Below are 20,201 nucleotides of genomic sequence, written 5' to 3'. Positions count from 1 at the left end.
CTCACCTAGGGCGCCCCGAACTGCCATGGGTTAGGGTGGGGGCCGCGAGCCGTGCGAAGGACCAGCCCTGTACATCCGCCGGGGGGCGCGGAACCCGAAAGCCGCCAGCCGCTCGCGGGCGCCGGGCATGGGGAGCGTGGTGTGAGCCCGCACCCGAAGAGAACGCAGGGGCTGCGGAGACGGGCGCGAGGAGGAGGAAAGAGGAGGAGGAGGAGAGCGGCGGATTGCAAGGACCCGAGGGAGGAAGGGAGGGACAGGAGGGTGGGGAGCTAGGAAAAAGTGAAGCTGGGAGGAGAAGGCGGCGGAAGGTGGGGATTGATGCTTCTGTTTTTTGTTGCCGCTGCTGCCCTCGCGCTGGGAGCCGAGCCGGAGGGAAGGCGGTGGAGAGATGATTGCAGAGTTGGTGAGCAGCGCTCTGGGGCTCGCCTTGTATCTCAACACCTTGAGTGCGGATTTCTGCTATGATGACAGGTAAGGGGTCGACGGGCTCCGTGGGGACTCCGCGGTGGCTCAGAAGCTTCCCGCACTTTAAGGCTTGAAGCGCGTCTTACAGGAACTGGTCCAGCACCTGAAGGTTTAGGAGAAGCGTAAACAACACCCAGAGCAAACACCGGGACGCGAGCGCGCTGGGCGGGCTGAAGGAGTTTGGGTTCCTAGTTTGCGGCAGGTTCTTTCTCTTGGTTCTTGGCTGTTGGCGAACGCTTAAGTGTCCTAGCGGAAATCACAGCAATTTGGGAAACTGTTTAATCAAGGTATTAAATGGAAAAAAAAAAAAAGTCTTAGGTATTTCTTGGTGCACATTGAGCGATTTTAGGTCTGGGCTGGAAGGAAACCGCTCCCCTCCTCTGAATAGGTCTTCCCTGTGACGTTTCCTTTTATTGATGGGACACTTTTATTTCCCGAGGGGGGGGGGGGAAACACACCTTTGACAGTTACCAAAATAGTGGAAGGAGAGAATCGTCCTCTGTTCCAACTTTCCCATTTGACGTGTACGGTACTTTACTTTGAGCCAAGATAATGCTGCTGATGGACACTCCGACTCCCCCCTCCTCCCTCACCAATCGATGGAGTAGCACTTTTATAAAAGCCTGCGCTTTCATTTCTGTTTGGGAGTTTTACATTAGACGTTAGCGATTCTTTTGTGCTAATTGAGGAAGAAGACGCCCCTAGAGACTGAAGTTGTCTTCTGCATTTGGGCTAGTTTGGGTGGCTAATGAGACCTGAACTGTGTTGTCAAAGAAACTGCATCGATTTCTGGAAAATGTCACAGTTGTGCTGGTGTCTCTACCTATTTTTTAAACGTTGTTAGTGTTTAGAAACTGGTGAAAAGCTCCGATAGCCATTAGGGAAAATTCCAATTTGTGCCTTTCCGGTGACTTAATCTGATTACAATTAAAACAGATGCATAATTAAAATATATTAGGGAGAACAGCACGCCTGGCTAAACTTATTAACCGTCCTGGGGTGTTTCATGCTCCATTGAAATTAAACCATCCAAAAAGTGAGCACAGATTTACTTTGACAGCTTTTCAGCAGCCTCTCTGGGCTATGGAAAGTGAATGGATCCCCAGGGTCAGGGCAAGGCAGAGAGTGAAGTTAGGCAGAGTGGCTGATCGTGAAGGCAGAATCTTTTCTGGGTGGTAATTAGCCATCTCTGGTGTGCCCACTCTATGGGGTAAAGCATGTTCATGGATGTATGCTTGAAATCTGTGAATCTTGATTTACAGCCACATGTCTGCTACAAAATCAAGCAAACTCTTCTTAATGCATTTTATGTAGTTTCTATCAGACTGGTTGATAAGGAAGCCACTGTTAGACATAAACTTTTCCTCAACTTTTAAGCAATGTATATGTTTTAGCAATTATGCTACATCCTCTGAGAAATAAATATTCTTTGTGTAAGACTGGGGGTGAGCTGCTTCTGTTCCTTCCAGTTTTTTTGTTACCGTGCACCTGCTATTTCTAGGGTATTGGAAGAAAAAACTTTTGCTTCCAAAGATGGGTGACTTTTCACTAAAACGAGCTCAGGGATGAATCTGAGCAGTTCCTGTTTCTGTTGGGGACAGTTTGGAAAGTAATCATTTAAGCCAAGAATAAAGAGCTTGGAAAAAAAGCAACTTAACTGTAATATGCTAAGTATTGTAGAACGCTGTGATAAATCAAGCATTCTCAGTGTATGCTGTCCTTTATTGCTGTCCAGTTCTGTAAAAAATACATGTCAGAAGAACATATCCTGTAAAGATGAAGGCTTGAACTACACTAAACTTGCACATACATTTTTCTATAGATTTAATGCTTATTTTGTGTTCTTTAATCATCGGTCGGGAGCATTAGGACTTTGTAACTTGGGGAGAATAGTGTGAAGGAGATGATAAATTAGTTGTGCTTTGATGGTGGGCAATCGTCGTAAGTTCTTTACATACTGTAGGTTGGGTGCAATGTCAAAATTCCTGACTTAGCTACGTAGATGAACATAATGTGATGAGTTGTCCATATCATCTAATTGATAGCTTGCTCAATATATGATACATAGATAGACATTATATACTGATATGATGTTGAGAGCCTGTAAATATAAATTATACTTTGCTATGATTTGGAGGTGTATTTTGAGTCCAGTTTTCTTAGTAGCAGAATTGCATATACAGTCCTATGCTCTTAAAAGAGCATGAAGTCTTAACAGAATCAAACTTGGTTTTCATGTATCCTAGAAATTCTGATACACTTGTTAATAGGAGTGTGGAACTTACTGGATGTCTGCATGGCATGTGCAGGTGATTCAGTGCCAGAGTGCTCTGTAAATTGTGGCTTTTTGGATATAATTTGTATCTACTTTCTCTAACTCACAGCTCCATGTGGAACTGGGGGAGAGCTAAGGAGTCAAGTGGAAACTGTAGGATGATGATAATGTGTTTACTTCTAGTACTGCGTTTCAGACTACAGAGACTCAAGTTTAAAAAATTGTGTAAACTGCATGTGTGCATTCCACTACCCCCCAGGAACTTTGTGAAATACAGTTCTGGAAGGAGAGGCCAGTGCTGGGAGCTTGCGAGAAGGGAGATGGCTCTTACGCTTGACTTGCTTAACTAAATCAAGACTCTGCATTTTAGCTGAAGAATCTGGCATTTGCTAGAGGAGGGCTTTATATTGCTTCAGCTTAAACATTATTGCTGTGGTACTTCTCAAAGTTATCATTTCCTTTAAATATGGTGATCAAGTTTACTTTGTAAACTATATATGTAATTACTTTCACTGTTTGATGTAACTTGGTTGAGATTAAGTGGTAATCTGAAACTTTTTCATAGCAAAATCGATTTCCCTATGGTAAAACTTAATATTTTACAACTGTTTTAATGCTAAACTTAAGAATATGGCTGGGAAGAATAGAGTTCATCATATCTGATGAAAAAGCATATATAGTTTCAGCTTCACCGCCCCCCCCACCCCCCACTCCATCCCCTTACGTTCAGTCTAGCCATGATTGTATTGAATCTTAAATTGTGGTTAGAGTACAATTGGAATTATAAATGTGCAGTCTTGGCCAAATTTGAAGTCATGATGAATGATGACTTCTTGAAGGGCTCTCTCATTTTCTGGGGAAATTTGGTGTTTAGGTCACTGGAAAAAAACTTGCTGACCCCAAATTCTGTGCCCTCTTATATGTCTGTTGAGGATAACATTGCATCATTTTCACTATGTCCTCTTTAAAAATCCTATCTTAGTTAGGTTTTGCACAGAGATAACACTCAGAGAGGAGTCTGTGTCCTTCAAAGCAACAGAAGTATGCCAGAACTGTTGTTTTGCGGTCAGATTTCATGTTGCACGTATCATCTAATTCATAGCTAGCCCTTTATGATGTGTAACACGTAAACAAGAAGATAATGCACCTAATACGTATTTTTATTCTTGTGTGAATAAAATCATACATTACTTAAAAAAAAGATAATTTGAGTATTTGTAAGTGGGAAATGGGTTTGTGGTACTCTGAAATTTCTTTTCCTTGTTGTCCATTTTGCAGTTTGTTAAAACCAACCTTGATCGTCAACGTGACCGTTAGGTTTCTTAGCTATTCCATTGTGCCACAATCATGTGAAACTTGGAAGAACAGCTCCACAACCGAAATTTCAACTTTTGAGTCAAAACTACCACAACTCTTAATAGCACTTTCCTGGTTTAGTATTCGTTCGGATCTGAATATAAATCTGTTTTTATAGAAACATGAGTTAATCTAAAGTCATAAAGATTTTGATTAACAGCATTTAAAATGAAGGAATGGAGGAATTAAGATATTACAACTTTTTTTTAAAATCTTTTTTTTTTTTTTTTTCTAAGGGTATTCAACTATTCCTTCTGCTTGGCCCCTTTAAAGTTATTGTCCATTTGGGTTTTGACCTGGTATGATAAGAATCCCTTATGAAATGATCAGTCACTCTTTTAACTTCCCTCTAAAACATTCTAATAGGCTTGCAGGAGAACAGTCTGGGGTTGTTACCTTAGGATTCTAGTATGTTCAACCAAGTCCTGCTTGGTATTTAGTGAAAGCATGTTTAGGAAGAATTACTATATAATGAAAATATATAAGGAAGGAGTTTGCTTTGTATCAAAGTTGCCTACTCGGGTTTTTATTGGAAGAAGTCAGTGTGTACAGGGTTGTTACTGTACTCTGATTTTCTCTCCTGAGTTTATGATATACTGAAAAAAATGCAAGTGGATACAGTTTATAGTTTATGAACTATTTTAATGTATTTTATTTTCTAGATAAGTTTAATCAAATGTATGTAGGACAGGTTCATTTTGCAGTTTGAACAAATACATCTCTTAATAGTAAATTAAAATTAGGTGAAGCCAGTACGGACTACTTTGCCTTACTTCCGATGAGCCTGTCACATGCGGTTTATCCTAGCAAATGACCCAAAGACAAGCACTGAATGACCATGTATAAAGGCGATACGGAGAATTGCTGCTTGCCAGCCATGTGTCTCTTAGTTGTGTTTCTCTCTCTCTATATTATAATAACAATATTAGTGTGTGTGTGTGTGTGTGTGTGTGTGTGTGTGTGACGTGGGGGGCTATATTATTATATATTATTGTTTTACATTTTTTTGTCATCTGCATTTAGTTTTTTAGTACTAATGTGCCCCTAGGGGAACCCTTAATTCTCTGATGCTATAATTCTGAAACAACTAGAACCTTTTGGATTCCAACTTGAGTTAGGAACACAATTTGTCTTCCCAATCTCTCTGTTGCTCTTCTGCATGCTAAAAGCACTTTAAAAATGCCCATGATGTTCCAGCTGTTTATCATAGGCAAAGGGAGCATATCTTCTAAAACAGGCACCTTCATAATGTTAGGAAAGGGCATAGTTTACCCTTGTCACCCTAAAAAATGTGTGGCTGACAAACCTAATAACTTTATCATTCTCACTTACCATGCTTTTAATACAATAACATATACCTTTTAAGTTTTTTGATTATTTTCTTATAAGCTAAATATCATGTAGCTTTGGGTACCTACTTTAATGGCTTCACAAAGTGACATGTGTGGCAGCTTTGATGGAAAGGACAAATGGGTTGTTGAATGTAAACACCCCTCTTCTGTGAATAGCTGTTCTCATTTAGAGCCTGGTTGAAAAAAAGAGGAGAGACATATGACCAGGAACTGAGTACGTTCTGTTTTTCGTGAAGGCATCATACTTTGAATAATTGCAGGTGTAACTGTGCACAATGCTAGATGGTTTCTTGGAAGATTTTATTTGTATGTACTTTTGAGGTATAAATGACTGTGTTCAGCAATTCACTAACTATGAATACTCCTACACATAGGCTTCTCATATATATGATACATAATACAAACAGCGGCTGTTCACCCTCGTCAGCAAACATCGTTACCGGTCTGTCCTTTCCTACTGTACTATAGCTGGTATTGTAAACTCTTTGAATCTGGGAGTCTGATGATAAACTTATAAAAATGCTGATAGATTGTACTTCAGCAGATTCACTTGCATTTAGTCATGTTTATTTTGATTGATACTCGTATTTTAAAACTTTTATTGGGACTCTGTTGGCTTCTTTCCCAGAATAGCTGTGCTGAAGGTCCATGGTAGGTGGTTTGAACTGGCCTTGTTGTTGGTCTGGTGCTCACTGGCACTGTATTCATACACGTAGAAGCTTTAGAATACCTCTCCCCAAATGTGTTTTTCCTGTTTGTCTGGATCAGTTGTTTTCCATGGAGGGAAACAGTGGTTGAATACTTTGAGTTAACTAGATTTGCCTCGACTGGTCATGGGGATTGAAGACTTTTGCCTCAAAGATTTTTTTTTTTTTTTGGCTGTAGTTTCTAGGCAGATAATTCCATCAAGATGCAGCACTATCAAATTTCTATTGATCTCCTTTCCTCCTCTCTGACAGTTTAACTTTTCAATCATATTTGTCAGTTTCTCTGGTACTCAAGGTTTCTTGGAGCAAAATGTATAAATGTTTGTTTCAGTCTTTTAGAAACTCTTTGGGATTACAATTTTGGGTTCAACCATGACCTTTTTTTTTTTTTTTTTTTTTTCTTACAGGTAAATGGGAAAGAACTGAGTAAGCCTAACTACTCAGAAAAAATTTTGAAAAAGGCAGGAACACTGAAGTGATTGGTTTTCAAGATGCTACATTAAAAGTTGCTATCGTGTTTTTAGAGTAGTTTGTTTTCCTTAAGGGCATTTCATAAGATGCAGTTAATTTGAATGACCAGAATGATTATTTTAAAGATGAGATGAGCAGAGAGGTTTTTATTGGCTCAGGTCTAAAAAATTAATATGGAAAAGAGATTAGAATTGAAAATTCTAAATTCACCTTTAGATTTCATTTTATTGTGGAATTAAATGAAATTATATGTACACCTATTTATTCTAAAAGTTCACCTTTAGATTCCATTTTATTGTGGAATTAAATGAAATTATATGTACATTTATTGATTATAAAGGTATGCACATACCACATTGCTTGAGGGCAGTGCTGCAGTATCTGTTTTAAGAGTACCTTAGTATTTGGCAGAGGAGATGCTATTGAGCTTATGATAATTTGATGTAAGCTTTTGTTTCTTGTTTTCTTTGCTGGGGCATCTTGTGATATCAGAGTGAGGCAGGATATGAGGCGTGGCCCAGCATGTAGTTGTAGTTCAGGAGATTGACTAAATTACATGATTTGTCAAATGAAACGTACATTACTGCCCTTCCAATAGCAGCTGTGTGTTAGGTGTTGGGAAAAATGAAATGGTTCTGTCCTATCCCTTTGCCTTTGATGATTGCCCTTCATTTCTGTGGCATTTATTATAATAAATGTGTCATTATTTCACTGAGACATCATGTTTAAAAAAAACAAAACAAAACCCAGCAAGTTCACTACAGGCTTGTGATTATGATTTCATTAGCAAACAGTGTATAAAAATTATTGCCATAGGGTGAAAGGAATTTACTGACATTTGAAACTGAAAAACTTCCAAGTTTTGATAACAAACATGCTTTATTCCTAATTGTGATTCCAGATTATTGATTTCTTCAGAAGTAGAAAGTTTTGACTGCAGTCTCCTAGAAATTCTCCCTTGGCATCATTTAGGAGTATTTTAACTTCAAAGGATGTGTTATTTGCTGAAGAGTGGCCACTGGGGCGCAATATGGCTCTTGACATTTTGAACAGTGTTAAATGATGATACTGAAGTATTTCAAACAGGCATGTTTCAGCATTGTTTAAAAATCCAGTGGGAAGAATGGCAATCCATATAACCCTGCATTCTTGGAATTCTTTGGTTATTAATTTTAAATGCAGTTCACAAGTTTGCATTTTATAAAATAAGTTTTTTTAAAGATGAGTAAGTCTAGTAAAATTTTTTACAGCTGTGTCTTATGAAATTTTGTTTTCTTTTTTGAATTGCTTGTAAGTATTCTATTAAGAGACTGAAAGGATACAGACCATAGCCTTGTTTGTTTTTGCTTTAATCTCTTGGTCGGGTTCTATGTCTATGTTTAGAACATTGTTACAAAGCATATTATTATTAAATTTCTATTATAAACCCTAGATTATAAAACTAGTCTCGGAGAGAGGCAGATAAGTGAAAACACTTTGGGAAAAGTAAACATCTTGTTTTTGTTAATTTTCAATTTGTTCCACAATGAAGGCAGATCTACCCTGCTTTCTTTTCTGTTAGTGGCATCCCTTGGATTAATCATGAAAGTCAGTAGTTTAATTCATTATAATGTCGGTGCATGTTGAAGCGCTATCTCTGCAGATTGTGTCTGCAACAGGGGATAACAGAGGTGGTGGCTTTACAGATTACATTGACAGGCTCGACCACTTTTAGTTTGGGGGAAGATGCTTGTCATTACAAAGCCATTTAAGGGAAGTGGTTCTTGAGGTAATGCTGGCAGCTGAAATACTCATCTGGGGACCTTTCTCATTGTTTTATAAACTGTCTTTTGGCTACTTCTGCCTTCTTATCTTTAGGTTTTAAAAGGTATTGCACATACTGAGCCTACTGCCTTGGATTATAAAAGATGTCTTAAGTCTTAAGGTAGAATACTTGGGTCCAAATATTTTGTCAAGTGTACTTCTTTTAGAAGAGGATGTTCCCCTCCTCCTCCAAATAATTAACTATAGGACTGCTCTCTGAAAGCAATTGAGAAGAGCTCATTTTGACAAAGCAGGCTTCTAATGACAAATTTTCCAACTACAAATTTGCAGAAGAAAAGTTCTCAGATGATGAAGAAGTTTAATCAGGCAAAAAGACATTTTTATTTGCAGAAATAGGCCCTTTAGAGGGAGGCAATTATTTATAGCTGATGTGAAAAACCGGTATACCTGAATTCATTTGGTAAACCTCATTTAAAATAGGAAGGTTATTCTATTGAAAAAAAAAAATGGTGCTGAATTGTGTCACTGAATTTATATTAAAGAAATAAGGTTTTATACTTTAACCCATTCCCACAGGGTTATGTACTGATTTAACCAAAGAAAATGAATTTAAGATTTGAAGAAAATCTATGAAAGACACCGGTGTGTAGCCTGAAATTACCGAATATACTTTGCCACAAATATCTAGTCTTTCATTTAAAATATCCCATTAGAAAGCATCTCTAGGGTTGCTTCCTTCGCCTTTATATTTAAGAGTCTGTATTTTTTCTTTTAAAAGCAGTGGTGTTTTGGGCATTTGTTTCGCGTTGAACAGAAACTGAAATTTCACTGTTTGAAACCTCCTGTAGGTCATCAAGCCATTTCTATGAGAGAGTAGCTAGTAGCTCCTTTGGAACTCATGCCTGATAAGATTGAGATGCCTGTGGCAGACAAGGGGGCTTTCGACCTTGTCCTCTCTCATCATTTGCTCCCTGCCTTCATCCTTTGACATGGATGATTGCCTTTTAGGAACTCTTTTAAAATGCAGTTTAAATCTCTGATTTCTTCAAATCAGAGGGATCCCTCCGTGCTTCTCCTAAAGATACATTTTTGAACTGGGCCTGGGCCTCTTGTTGGGTCTCTCTCTCTCTCTCTCTCTCTTTTTTTTTTTTTTTTTAAGAGAGAGAATCCCAGACAGGCTCCATGCTCAGTGCCTGACCTGAGCTGAAATCAGGAGTTGGGCACTCAGCTGACTGAGCCACCCAGGCACCCCCTGAGTCTCTTTCCATCCAGGTGTATATATATATTTTTTTAAATCAGTGCTTCCTAAACTCCCTTCTACCTGCAAATCACCTGGGGTGTTAAAATGTAGGTTCTGAGACAAATCAAGAAATAAACTCTTAACTATAGAGAACAAACTGATGGTTACCAGAGAGGAGGGAGGTGGGGGCATGGGTGAAACAGGTGCCAGAGATTGAGGAGGGCATGTGTCATGATGAACACCGGGTGATGTATGGAAGTGTTGCATCACTATATTGTACACCTGAAACCGCTATAACACTGTTAAACTATACTGGAATCAAAATAAAAACTTGAAGGAAAAAAGGAAGGAAAAATATATTTCAAAAATGCAGGTTCTGGCTGGAGTGGGGCTCAGAGTACATGTCTGTCTCTCACAGGTGCAACAGATGATGCTGGTTCATGGACCGCACCTTGAGTAATAAGGCTCTATTTCATTTAAATGTATTACATCAGCTCAGTCTGTTTCACAGACATTTGGAAAGATTGCCTAAATTCCTGAATTGAATAAGATTGAGGATAAGGTGCCTGTTCTCTGTGTAGCAGTCTGGCCATTTTATTTCATCTTTATGTTTTGTTTTCACATTTGTTCAATCATGACATCTTTAAATTGATCAGATGGATTTGAGGTATTGTGTAGATTTTGAAAAGGTGGAGAGCCTGTTGAAATTCTAGGAGATGATCTCTACTGAAATATCTGTCACCATCTTGTATTACAATATCATCTCCTTTGTAACATTAGTGTGTAGACAGATGTTGGATTCTGATTTTGACAAACTGATCTGCAATTGCCTTAGGCTTGGACTTGAAAAATACTGATGCTTACACTGAGTCTCTGTAGTCAGTGCCGTTTTTGGTTTGTGCCTCTTTTGAACAATTCCTTGTAAGGAAACTTGACTTGCATTACGTGAAGACTTCACAGACTTTAGACAGGCACCACAAAATAGGTGTTGAGGCAGCTGAGAGTAGGAAAGATTTTTATATATTAATGATATTTAGGGTACTGGATGATGTGGTCATGTGAAGGTACCTACACAGGATTAGAAATACTTGAACCCATTTTTTTAACCTGGCACCTTATGCCTTAGCCTTTGGGCATTTTGGGGGCTTTCTGAATAGATGAATGCCCTATATATCTGAAGTTTTAACTTCCTACTAATAGACATCTTTTTTTTTTTTTTAAGCTTATTTATTGATTTTGAGAGAGACAGAGATAGCGTGGGTAGCAGAGAGGGAGAAAGAGAAGGGAGACAAAGAATCCCAAGGAGATAGCGTGGGTAGCAGAGAGGGAGAAAGAGAAGGGAGACAAAGAATCCCAAGAAGGCTCTGCACTGTCAGCTTGGAGCCTGATGCAGGGCTCGAACTCATGAAACCGTGAGATCATGACCTGGGCCGAAACCAAAAGTCAGACGCTTAACTGACTGAGCCACCCAGGTGCTCCCTAATAGACATCTTTTTAAAGAACTCATTCTAAAATCGGTAATGATTATTCCTTTTTTTTTCTTTTTTTTTAAATACTGTGCACTAGAGGCAGTATCATGAATGAACATTGAGCCAAGATCAAAGGCTGGCATTTAAGTCTTGCAATTACTACTGCATTGAGCTACTTTGCTCTCTAAAACTTTGTCTTATAATGGATCAGGAAGTGGAAATAATAATAACTGCTGACCACAGAGTGAGGATGAAGTGAAATAGTATGACAAATATTCTGTGTGTGTTTTAAAAAGCTGCATGGGTATATACCCTTTGATGTAGAGGGTGTTGGACCTGAAGGTGACTCTCAGTTATCACTGCACATTAGCGTCTGAGAACAGAGCTGTGTCCCATTCCAAGCTGTTGCTAACTTTTCCACTTCCAGTCAGTGGTTGAGCTCCTGCTGCCGCAGCTGTTGCACCCCCCACACCCTATCTCTGCTTCTCATCTCTGTCCACCCTCTGTTGGTTAGCAGTCCTTAGTCTGACGGCAGAAGCGGTTTTTTGCTCTGCTGTATTTCTTTTCTGTTGCTTTCCCCATGCTTCTGGTCTCCGTGCACGAAGGCTTATTTTGAATAGACATTCTGGCCAATCTGAGCACTTTTTTTCCTTCTGCAGAGTAAAAGGACCAATTACAGTGCATCGGGTGTAAATAATCTTTGGTACTTTGGTTCTGCTTGGCAGGATGTATTATTACTGGGTACTCATGGTTTCCCTCTTCAATGACAGCCCTTTTTCTTTTGGGAATACATGCAATACATCAGATCAGTTCTGGAGGCTCGGTGATTAGGAAAGCTGTATGTCAGATGAGCCAAAGTTTTCCTGCGTTCAAATGTTTGTGTGAGTCAGTAATGTATTGAGACTTTGCAGTGAGTATGTTTAGTATATGTACTGGAGAGTAGCACCTAATATCTAAACCCGGTGATTCATTTTTATAACTAATTAGAAAATATTTCCTTCTTTAAACCTTTCCAAACAACGGGGTGGCAATAAGACTATAAAAACTTCAAAGTCAGATAATCTAGGGATTTAATCCCAGAACTATTACTTGTTAATGGTATAATTTTGATTGTTACTTAAACTCTTTTAGCCTCTGCTCCCTGTTCTATAAAATTAGAGTGGTAATACCTCCTTGATAGAGTTGTGGGGAGAATTTAATGAAATAAGCTACATAATTAGTGCCTGGCACAGTGTCTGGTCTGTCTAGGATACTTAAATATTTCTCTTGAGAAATTATTCATTAACTATTGATTGCTGGTAGTTGAAAATCACCATATAATAACATCTGGAAATATTGTAGAGCATTTAGGGGCATTTCTTGTGAAAGCAAATATTAAACATTTAAACTTATTTTAGTAATTTTTCACTTAGAATTTCAGATAGATGTAGGATAATTGAAGGGGTTCAGTGAACTATATATTATATTAACTATGAATTTTGGAATGTAATTTTCATCTCGAGTTATACGTTTGGAAAAATGATGCTGAAACTTAACCCTTTTATATGCATGCATGCACACATGTAAATTTTGCCAATACAATGTTTGTAGTGTATACTCAATTAAAAGTGCATATGAAGAACAGAACTAGGATTTCTTCCATCTTCTTTGTAATTGATACTCTTCTTTAAATTTGATGATACTGTGCATAGGAGTATATGCAAAATTATGATTTTTTTTAGCATCTTATAAGAACTGTCCCACTCTATAATATGCATCTTAGACAATGAAAAAGCTTAATAAAAACACACAATTGTTTTCGGTTTCATTGTGAAAGGTTATATTGAATTAAGAGTTAGCCCGAATCCCAGAAATACTTATATATCTTTTGTTTTATAGTGAGCAAAACTGGACATAAAAGCTTATTATTTTTTGAAACCTTTTCTGGGAAGCTTGTTATGCTTTCTCTCATGAACTTACTCTCTTACCAGGACCTATAACGTGCATTAATTTATTTACAGGTGGTTCTGCATTTAAGAATATTGACCTCTCTCCTGATTAAAATAGATCTTTCTTCACATTTGCTTAACATTTTTCTAGCGAATCCCTATATAAAGAGAACACATAATCTTATAACTCTAATATTTCTTGCTTTCCTTTTTTTTTTTTTTTTTTTGCCTAGAAAAAGATTGCCCCCCTCTTCCCTGCCCCAAATCACGAGATAAGCTAAATATATTGAAGGTTTACCATATTGGTAGCACAGCTTTCTTTTTTTTTTTCTTAATTTTTTTTTTTTTTACCATTTATTTATTTTTGAGACAGAGAGAGACAGAGCATGAACGGGGGAGGGGCAGAGAGAGAGGGAGACACAGAATCGGAAGCAGGCTCCAGGCTCCTGAGCCATCAGCCCAGAGCCCGACGCGGGGCTCGAACTCACGGACCGCGAGATCGTGACCTGAGCTGAAGTCGGACGCTCAACCGACTGAGCCACCCAGGCGCCCCCAGCTTTCTTTTTAAAGTCAAGGTTTGGCGGTAATGATTCCCCAGGTTCCCTTCCAGCTTAAAACAGGTCACAATTCTAGGGTTATGGATTTGGGTTCATTTGCCCAAGAAATATGCTTGAAATTGGCCATTTTGGGGTAATTAATAATATGTTAAGTAAAACGTTGGCCTTATTGTCACATATAGAGTGAAAAATCAGGCACATTAATAAACAGACCGTATCAACCAGAGATGTTTTTACCTCAGCCATAATCATCATTATTTCCTATGTGTTAACCTTATTCGCAGTTGGAATGTTTACTCTGTTCCTATTGATAACTAAATTCTAACAGCAAGTGGCAAGCTCCTAAAAAGGAGAACACTTTTGGTTCTTGTTGGATGGCAGCCTAGTTTTCTCTGGTGCACATCTGTTCCTTGGAACATTTTTAGAATATTCAGGTGAAAATTCACTTAGTATTTTAATAAACCAGATTCTGTTACTGATGGGTTAAAAAGAATCAGTCATACTGTTTTAATTTATTAAAGGAAAATAACAAATGGTTTTTGCAGAGTAGCCCTCAACTCTCTGGAATTAATTTAAAATTAGTACAAGAAACCAATAATTCAAGACCTTATTAAACATGCCTCAGCTGCTGATTTTTAGGACTAAACAAAGGACTAGCATTTGGATTTCTGCAGGGTGAGGGTTGGATGGGAAGGTGTGGGTACCTATTATAAGGGAGGATATTATCCTGTTTTGAAGTATGACATCCCTATGAATGGACTTTGGTGGAACTGACAAAGTGACTTGCAGAGGGTTTTGTCCTTTTCTTGCTTATGATACAGTGCTTTCCTTTATGGTATAGGGGCGGCGTCATTATGGGGAAGTGTGGGTGAACTTTGTTTGTTGGGGGAAAACAGAGACAAGAAAGATGGGTGGTTTTGATTCTGATCTTTGTGAATTGGAACCAGAGTGGCACATGATTGTCAGTTTCTTGAGGTGGAATCAAGACAAGTTGTTAGGAATGGAAATCCTCCAATTTAACTGTTTGTGGAAGTAACCCCATGGTGTTTTCTAAAGATTATATGGTATATTTTGATCGCATGCTGAATTTTTGGTGTGTGTTGTAAAATAGAAGCTTGTTTATGGTTTTAAAATGCTATTGTTATAAATGAGAAATCTTTGTAAATACCTCATCTTTGTGTATTTGGAATTTGAATTCTGAGAATTTATTATGTGGGGAGGGAGGGAATTAGGTTTATTTTTCAAATGGAAGCCTGAAGGAATTAGTAGACTTACTGTTAAATTGGACAGTTTACTTATATACCGCAAACTGTGTAGATTTAAGGTGGACCATGGATGATATTTAAAGGTTAAAATGGTTTTTAATACTAAGCATCATCTTAAGTTTAAATTTTTACTTTTATTTCTTTTTGTGTCATCATTGTTTAATGAAAACTGGTTGAAAATGAAGTTCAAAGATTTCTGGTACATCATAAGGTTTGACAAGAAACATTATTTATTCCAAACTTGAATATAAACTTAAACACAAACCAGAACTTAGCCCGAATGTTTTCTCTTGAAGCATCTTTGGAAGTCTATATAAAAATCGAGTAAATGCTTTGCATGCAGCTTACCTACTGCATTTGAAGAAAATCTTTTGTGTATGTCTGCAAGCTATTTTGTGTGTTCAGGAAGAGTTTACCAGAATAGACTGAAATTGGTAGAAATAGGTCAGAGTAACACTGCAGCTATAATTCTATTGAAAACTGGAATGGGATTCTCTCCTAAACTCTTGAGTAAATGGAAGTTGATGAATGATTTCTTTTGTGAAATATTACTGGTTTTTTTGTTCACTTAAAGAAAATTATTTGTATTTTGCTTTTGAAAATTATTTATATTTTAAGGATTGTTTTCCCCCCAGAAAATCATATTGGTTGCTAACTCTTGGCGCTCTTCACAAACTAACATCTGTATCAGTGTTGATATCAGAAAAAGAGGGTGAGGAATGGAAATGAAGAAAGCAACAAAAAATGATAAGGAGATAATTGTCTTTGTACCATAACAGCCAAAAGACTTAAGGATGTTTAGTGATGCCTTTGTAAATTGTTTTGTTATATATTCGCTCATGAGCACTTATCTCAGAGGCCAGAAATGGCTCTTGTTACTAGAAGTGAGGGAAAGAAAAGAACGGTAAGGGTATGTTTACCATTTAAGTACTCTGATTTCTGCAAATTATAGTGTAAAATTATGATAATTGTATTCAAAATTTGGGAGAGAGATTTGAGTGTGGTTTATTTTCAATTCAGGAAATCAGCTCAAATAGGCATTGGCCTTTGATTTCAAAGTGTTTAGTCATTCTTATGTAGAAATGTATTGTCTCCCAAGAAAGCATCCTTGTGGGATCCTTTCAGCATATGTCACCGCCCTATTCCTTTAGCTAGTGTTTGTAAATGCCTAGCTGTGTCAGGAACCCTGTTAAATCTTGGGGCACCTACCAGGAAGAAGATGTAATCCATAATCTCCAGGATTGCAAAGCGTAAAGTATTTACTATCTGGCCCTTGCTTAGAGTTTGGTGGACAGACCAAATAAGTAGTTTCTCTCAAATAGAGGCATGCTTACGCTTCTAAGTGAGCACACAAGAGAAGTACTTGACCCAGGCCGCGAGGGAGTAACGTGTCAGAACTGTCTGAGGAAGAACCAATCAAATTAGCTTGATAAAGATGATAGAAGGGGAGGACTATCTGGGGAAAAAAAATGTACAGGAAGAGAAAGGCACAGTGTCCAAAGAGAGGGCATAAAGCCAGAGGAGAGGGTAGGGAGAGAGAGGAATGGAAAATGAATTGGTGACAGAGCCACGAGCTGGAACACTCGGGCCTTGAGTTCCATGATAGCATTTTGAGACTTGTCGGAAGTAGGTGAGATCCAAAGCAGAGAGACCGGAATAGTGTCCATTTATAGGATCATACAAGCAAGCTATTTAGGGTTATATTAGAGGATTTCTGTTCCCAGTGATGCTGAGTGTTAAAATAAGCTGGGGACAGAGGTGAACAAGAAATGTGAGTGTATTAGAAATGGAAAGGTGAAGAGAAATTGGCCTCCCTTGGTGTGAGTAGCAGAATGTGGAGGGAGGGTGAGAGAATTTCTTTCCTGTGCAAGTGGGAAGAAAAGGAAACCCAGGTACATCAGCTTGGGGTGAAGGGAGTTGGAAAGATTAGCCTACTTTCCTCTGTGCATAAGAGGAGACATGAGATATCAGAACATCTCTGCTCACAACATGTTACGGGTGTGGAGGTTTTGGAGTTTGGCAGGCCTGTATTGTGGCTTTGAACTGTTGCTAACACATTGTCACTGGGCCTTTGTTTTTGCTGGCGTATTATGTATTTCGGTAATAAGGACTTTTGGTTGTAAGTGACAAAATGTCCGATTCAGGGAAGGTGGATCCCTTTGCTTGTCTGAACCTGAGGCCTGTTGAAGTTATGAAGACTTGATTTTTTTATCTCATGGTCTGGCCATCATGGTTATCGTGGCCAGTGGCAGCCTAAAGTTCCTTCCTTAGCTCTCCCGGAAATGCTCCAGGGAGGACCTTACTTATCCTGACTTAGATTACAGGCTCATCCAGGAAACACAGTTACTAGCCAATTGGGGTGCTTTTGCCAGGTGTAGGCACCTGCCTGAACCTCTGGTCTGACATAAGAGTACAGAGAAAGCTGGTTTTCCCATTCCACACTGCATGTAATAGGTTTACCACAGGAAAAGGGGCTCCATTAGAAGGAAGGGCAAGGTATTCTGGGGGCAGGGGGAGACCACAGACGTCCAATGAACCTGGGATGTCCACTTCCATTCTATCCTTACTGCCCTTTGAGTGGCACTCTTTTGTGCCAACTGGATGCTAAATGCAATCTCAGAAGTCACGTGGCTTACATAGGCATGAGATGGTCACTCATGGGGTAGAGCATTCATGTGGCTCTACGTGTGCAGATTGGATTTGGATCACCACCTACATCAGGAGTGGGCACCAAGGCCTGTGGGCCAAATCCACCATATAGCATGTTTTTATAAATAGCTATACCCACTTGTGTAGGTATTATCTGTGGCTGCTTTCTCTTTACAGTGGCAGAGTTGAGTAGCTGTGACAGAGACCTTGGGCTTGCAAAGCATAAAGTATTTACTATCTGGCCCTAAACTGAAAAAGTTTACCAACGCCCAATCTAAAGAGAAACACACATTTAAAACTCTTCTAGCAGTCTTCCTGATCCCCGAGAGCACAGCTGGGCACGCTCAGGGGTTCCCTGACATTAGTCGGGAAACCTAGCCCTAAGAATTGTTGGGAGTTACAGCTCAAGGTCAGACTCACAGATGTAAAATTTTGTCAACTTCTCCACAGATGACACTAGGGTAAGCGCTTTCAGGCGAGTGTTGGAGAACCGTGGCATGGACCCCACATCTCTACGATTGTTCCCGTCTTTGTCTTAACTAGTGCCCTGATCCCGAGCGTGTTGCTGAGCAGTGGGTTTCTTGCAACAGTGGGTCTTTGTGTGCGGGTGCTGTGTGCCCCCGCCACGCGGCCCTGGCAGTCATGTTTGGCCTGCAGGAAGTGCCTGCTGCTTCCTCTCCCGAGTGGAGGCCTCTGGGATGCTTGTGTAGCTGTTTGGAAACCTGGCCCCCCTGCATCTGTAGCCCCAAGCCTGTGTTTGCAAGCAGTTGTTGCCCAGCTGTCTGCTGCTTTGTTACATTGTTTCAGTCTCTGCTTCAATGTGCTCTCCAAGTGTTTTTGCTTGACCTCCCCCTGGGTATCTGCCTTGCTTTTAGCTCATTGCCGAGCAGCTGTTTGGTATTCTTCTGGTATCCATTTTCCCATGTGGTCTGCCCACTGGTCCTGATTTTCTGTGATTGAGGTTTTGACACCTGCAAAGTGACTCTGCATCATTGCTTGGTTGTCGACAGCCTCGTCTTGATGCTTTTTTCTTCTTTGGGCTCCCCAGGAGGCACCCTTGATAAAATGTGTTCAAGAATGCAGTGCCGTGATAGGAGGGTTTTTTTTTTTTTTTTTTTTTTCTCCCTTATTGGCAAAGAAAAAGGCCGTATGCTTTTTGCTTTGAACTGGATTGCCATCTTCCGCACTCTTTGAGAGTCCCCATTTGTAGGATGGTTTCAGTTTGGGTATGGTTGTCCTCTGATAGAAAAATTGGTGTCAGGACCAGGATTGCCTACTACAGGATTGTGGCTGATTTCTTCTGCTTTTCAGGAGTATTGTTAACTTATGGGGTTAACTTACAGGGTTAAATGTGAGTTTTACAAAATAGTAGTCCCTGGCTTTTCAAAATTTGTACCTCAAATTCATCTTTATTGAATGGAAAATTCTGCCTTTGGTATTATTTTTAATAATGAATTTGAAAAACAACTAATTATATATGCATATGAGATGAAGTTATAAGGCCTGATAAATAACTGGAATACGTTTTAACCAACAACTATCTGTTCTACTTAAAAACAATGCCAAAAAAGCACATCTTATTTTGATTTCCAATAAGAGCCTATTAAAAATTCTTAATTCATAAACCAGGTGGTAAACATTGTAAAAGCAGACGTTTAGGTAGAAAGGTTTTGACCCGGAGGTAATGTAATCAATTTACAAAAAATGAGCTAGAGGAGACACAGTAAATCAAACATATATTATAATACTTGTTTAAAAGGTATCATGATATTATGAGTTTGGGGAAAGTTCAATCCTAATGTTAAATTTTATGAGTAGGTATATAATCTATATGCATTTACATGCAGTTCTCTGCTTGCCAGAAGCCAAAGAAGAAACAATCAATTTACAAATAACACAGAGGCAGTAAATTTGTTGGCGGCACTTCTGGGCCTGTTGTAATTCTGTAGTTCTTTCGATATGCAAGTTGTGAATTGCTGATGTTGCTGTGAGCCAAAGATATGGAGATATGTGAACGTGTCCAGGCAGCACTTACGTTATGTAAGGCTTGGAGGTATTTTGATATCAGTGAAATAGTTTATGGGTGTAATAGGAAAATGTATACTGCTGAAATCATAGCCATAAAATCAGTGTTTATATTGAAGTTTCCATTCCAATTCACATTTTAGGTTTAAAGGTTTTGCTTGGTGCTGTGTGATCAATCGAGACACAGTTCGCCTCTGGCAGGGGTTCAGGTCTGAATCTACACATCTTATTGGCTCTGTTGATCACACATTGATCACTTTGAACTGTCACCTAGGAAAACATGGCTTCCAACATGGATGCCCTGTTTTCTTCTACAGTGGTTCAGAGTACATGACAGTCTCCCTCTAGTTGCTCTCTTAGGTCTGGCTGTCATAGTTTATCTTTGTTGCTTAGTCCAGGGTGATTGCTATAAACGAGCTGAGACCTGGGTTCTTGCTTCTGCAAGGATGCTTCTGTCTCTTCCAGGCAGCTCAGTATTTCCACCTCAAGTCACTTCCAGGTTACCTGTTGTGGACCTAAATCTCAATCTGAATAATTTATGATTATTACGAATGTGATAAATGAGTAATGAATTTAAAAACAGGAACATTTAGAAGGCATATATTTTATTTCTCCAGGGGAAATCAAGTAGGATGGATCATTGACTAATGGATGCCCTTGAGAATATTCTTTAAGTTT

The 20,201-nt window shown here is 39.0% G+C and overlaps 1 protein-coding gene across 1 annotated transcript in view; it reads left to right on the top strand.

The window, feature by feature from the left end:
• The first annotated feature begins 254 nt into the window (after positions 1 to 254).
• Positions 255 to 20,201, top strand: part of TMTC2 (transmembrane O-mannosyltransferase targeting cadherins 2) — a 400,812-nt gene continuing 380,865 nt past the window's right edge. The window contains exon 1 of the mRNA XM_019455252.2: positions 255 to 471. Within this exon, the coding sequence (XP_019310797.2) occupies positions 389 to 471 (83 nt within the window). The 5' untranslated portion in view covers positions 255 to 388. The remainder of the gene's footprint in view (positions 472 to 20,201) is intronic.

The sequence above is a fragment of the Panthera pardus genome, unplaced genomic scaffold (genome assembly GCF_024362965.1).
Source record: "Panthera pardus isolate Hobbes unplaced genomic scaffold, ASM2436296v1 HiC_scaffold_6, whole genome shotgun sequence".
Taxonomy (NCBI): Eukaryota; Metazoa; Chordata; class Mammalia; order Carnivora; family Felidae; genus Panthera; species Panthera pardus.
The sequence above is the reverse complement of the archived record's forward strand: the minus strand, read 5'-3'. Positions and strand labels throughout refer to the sequence as shown.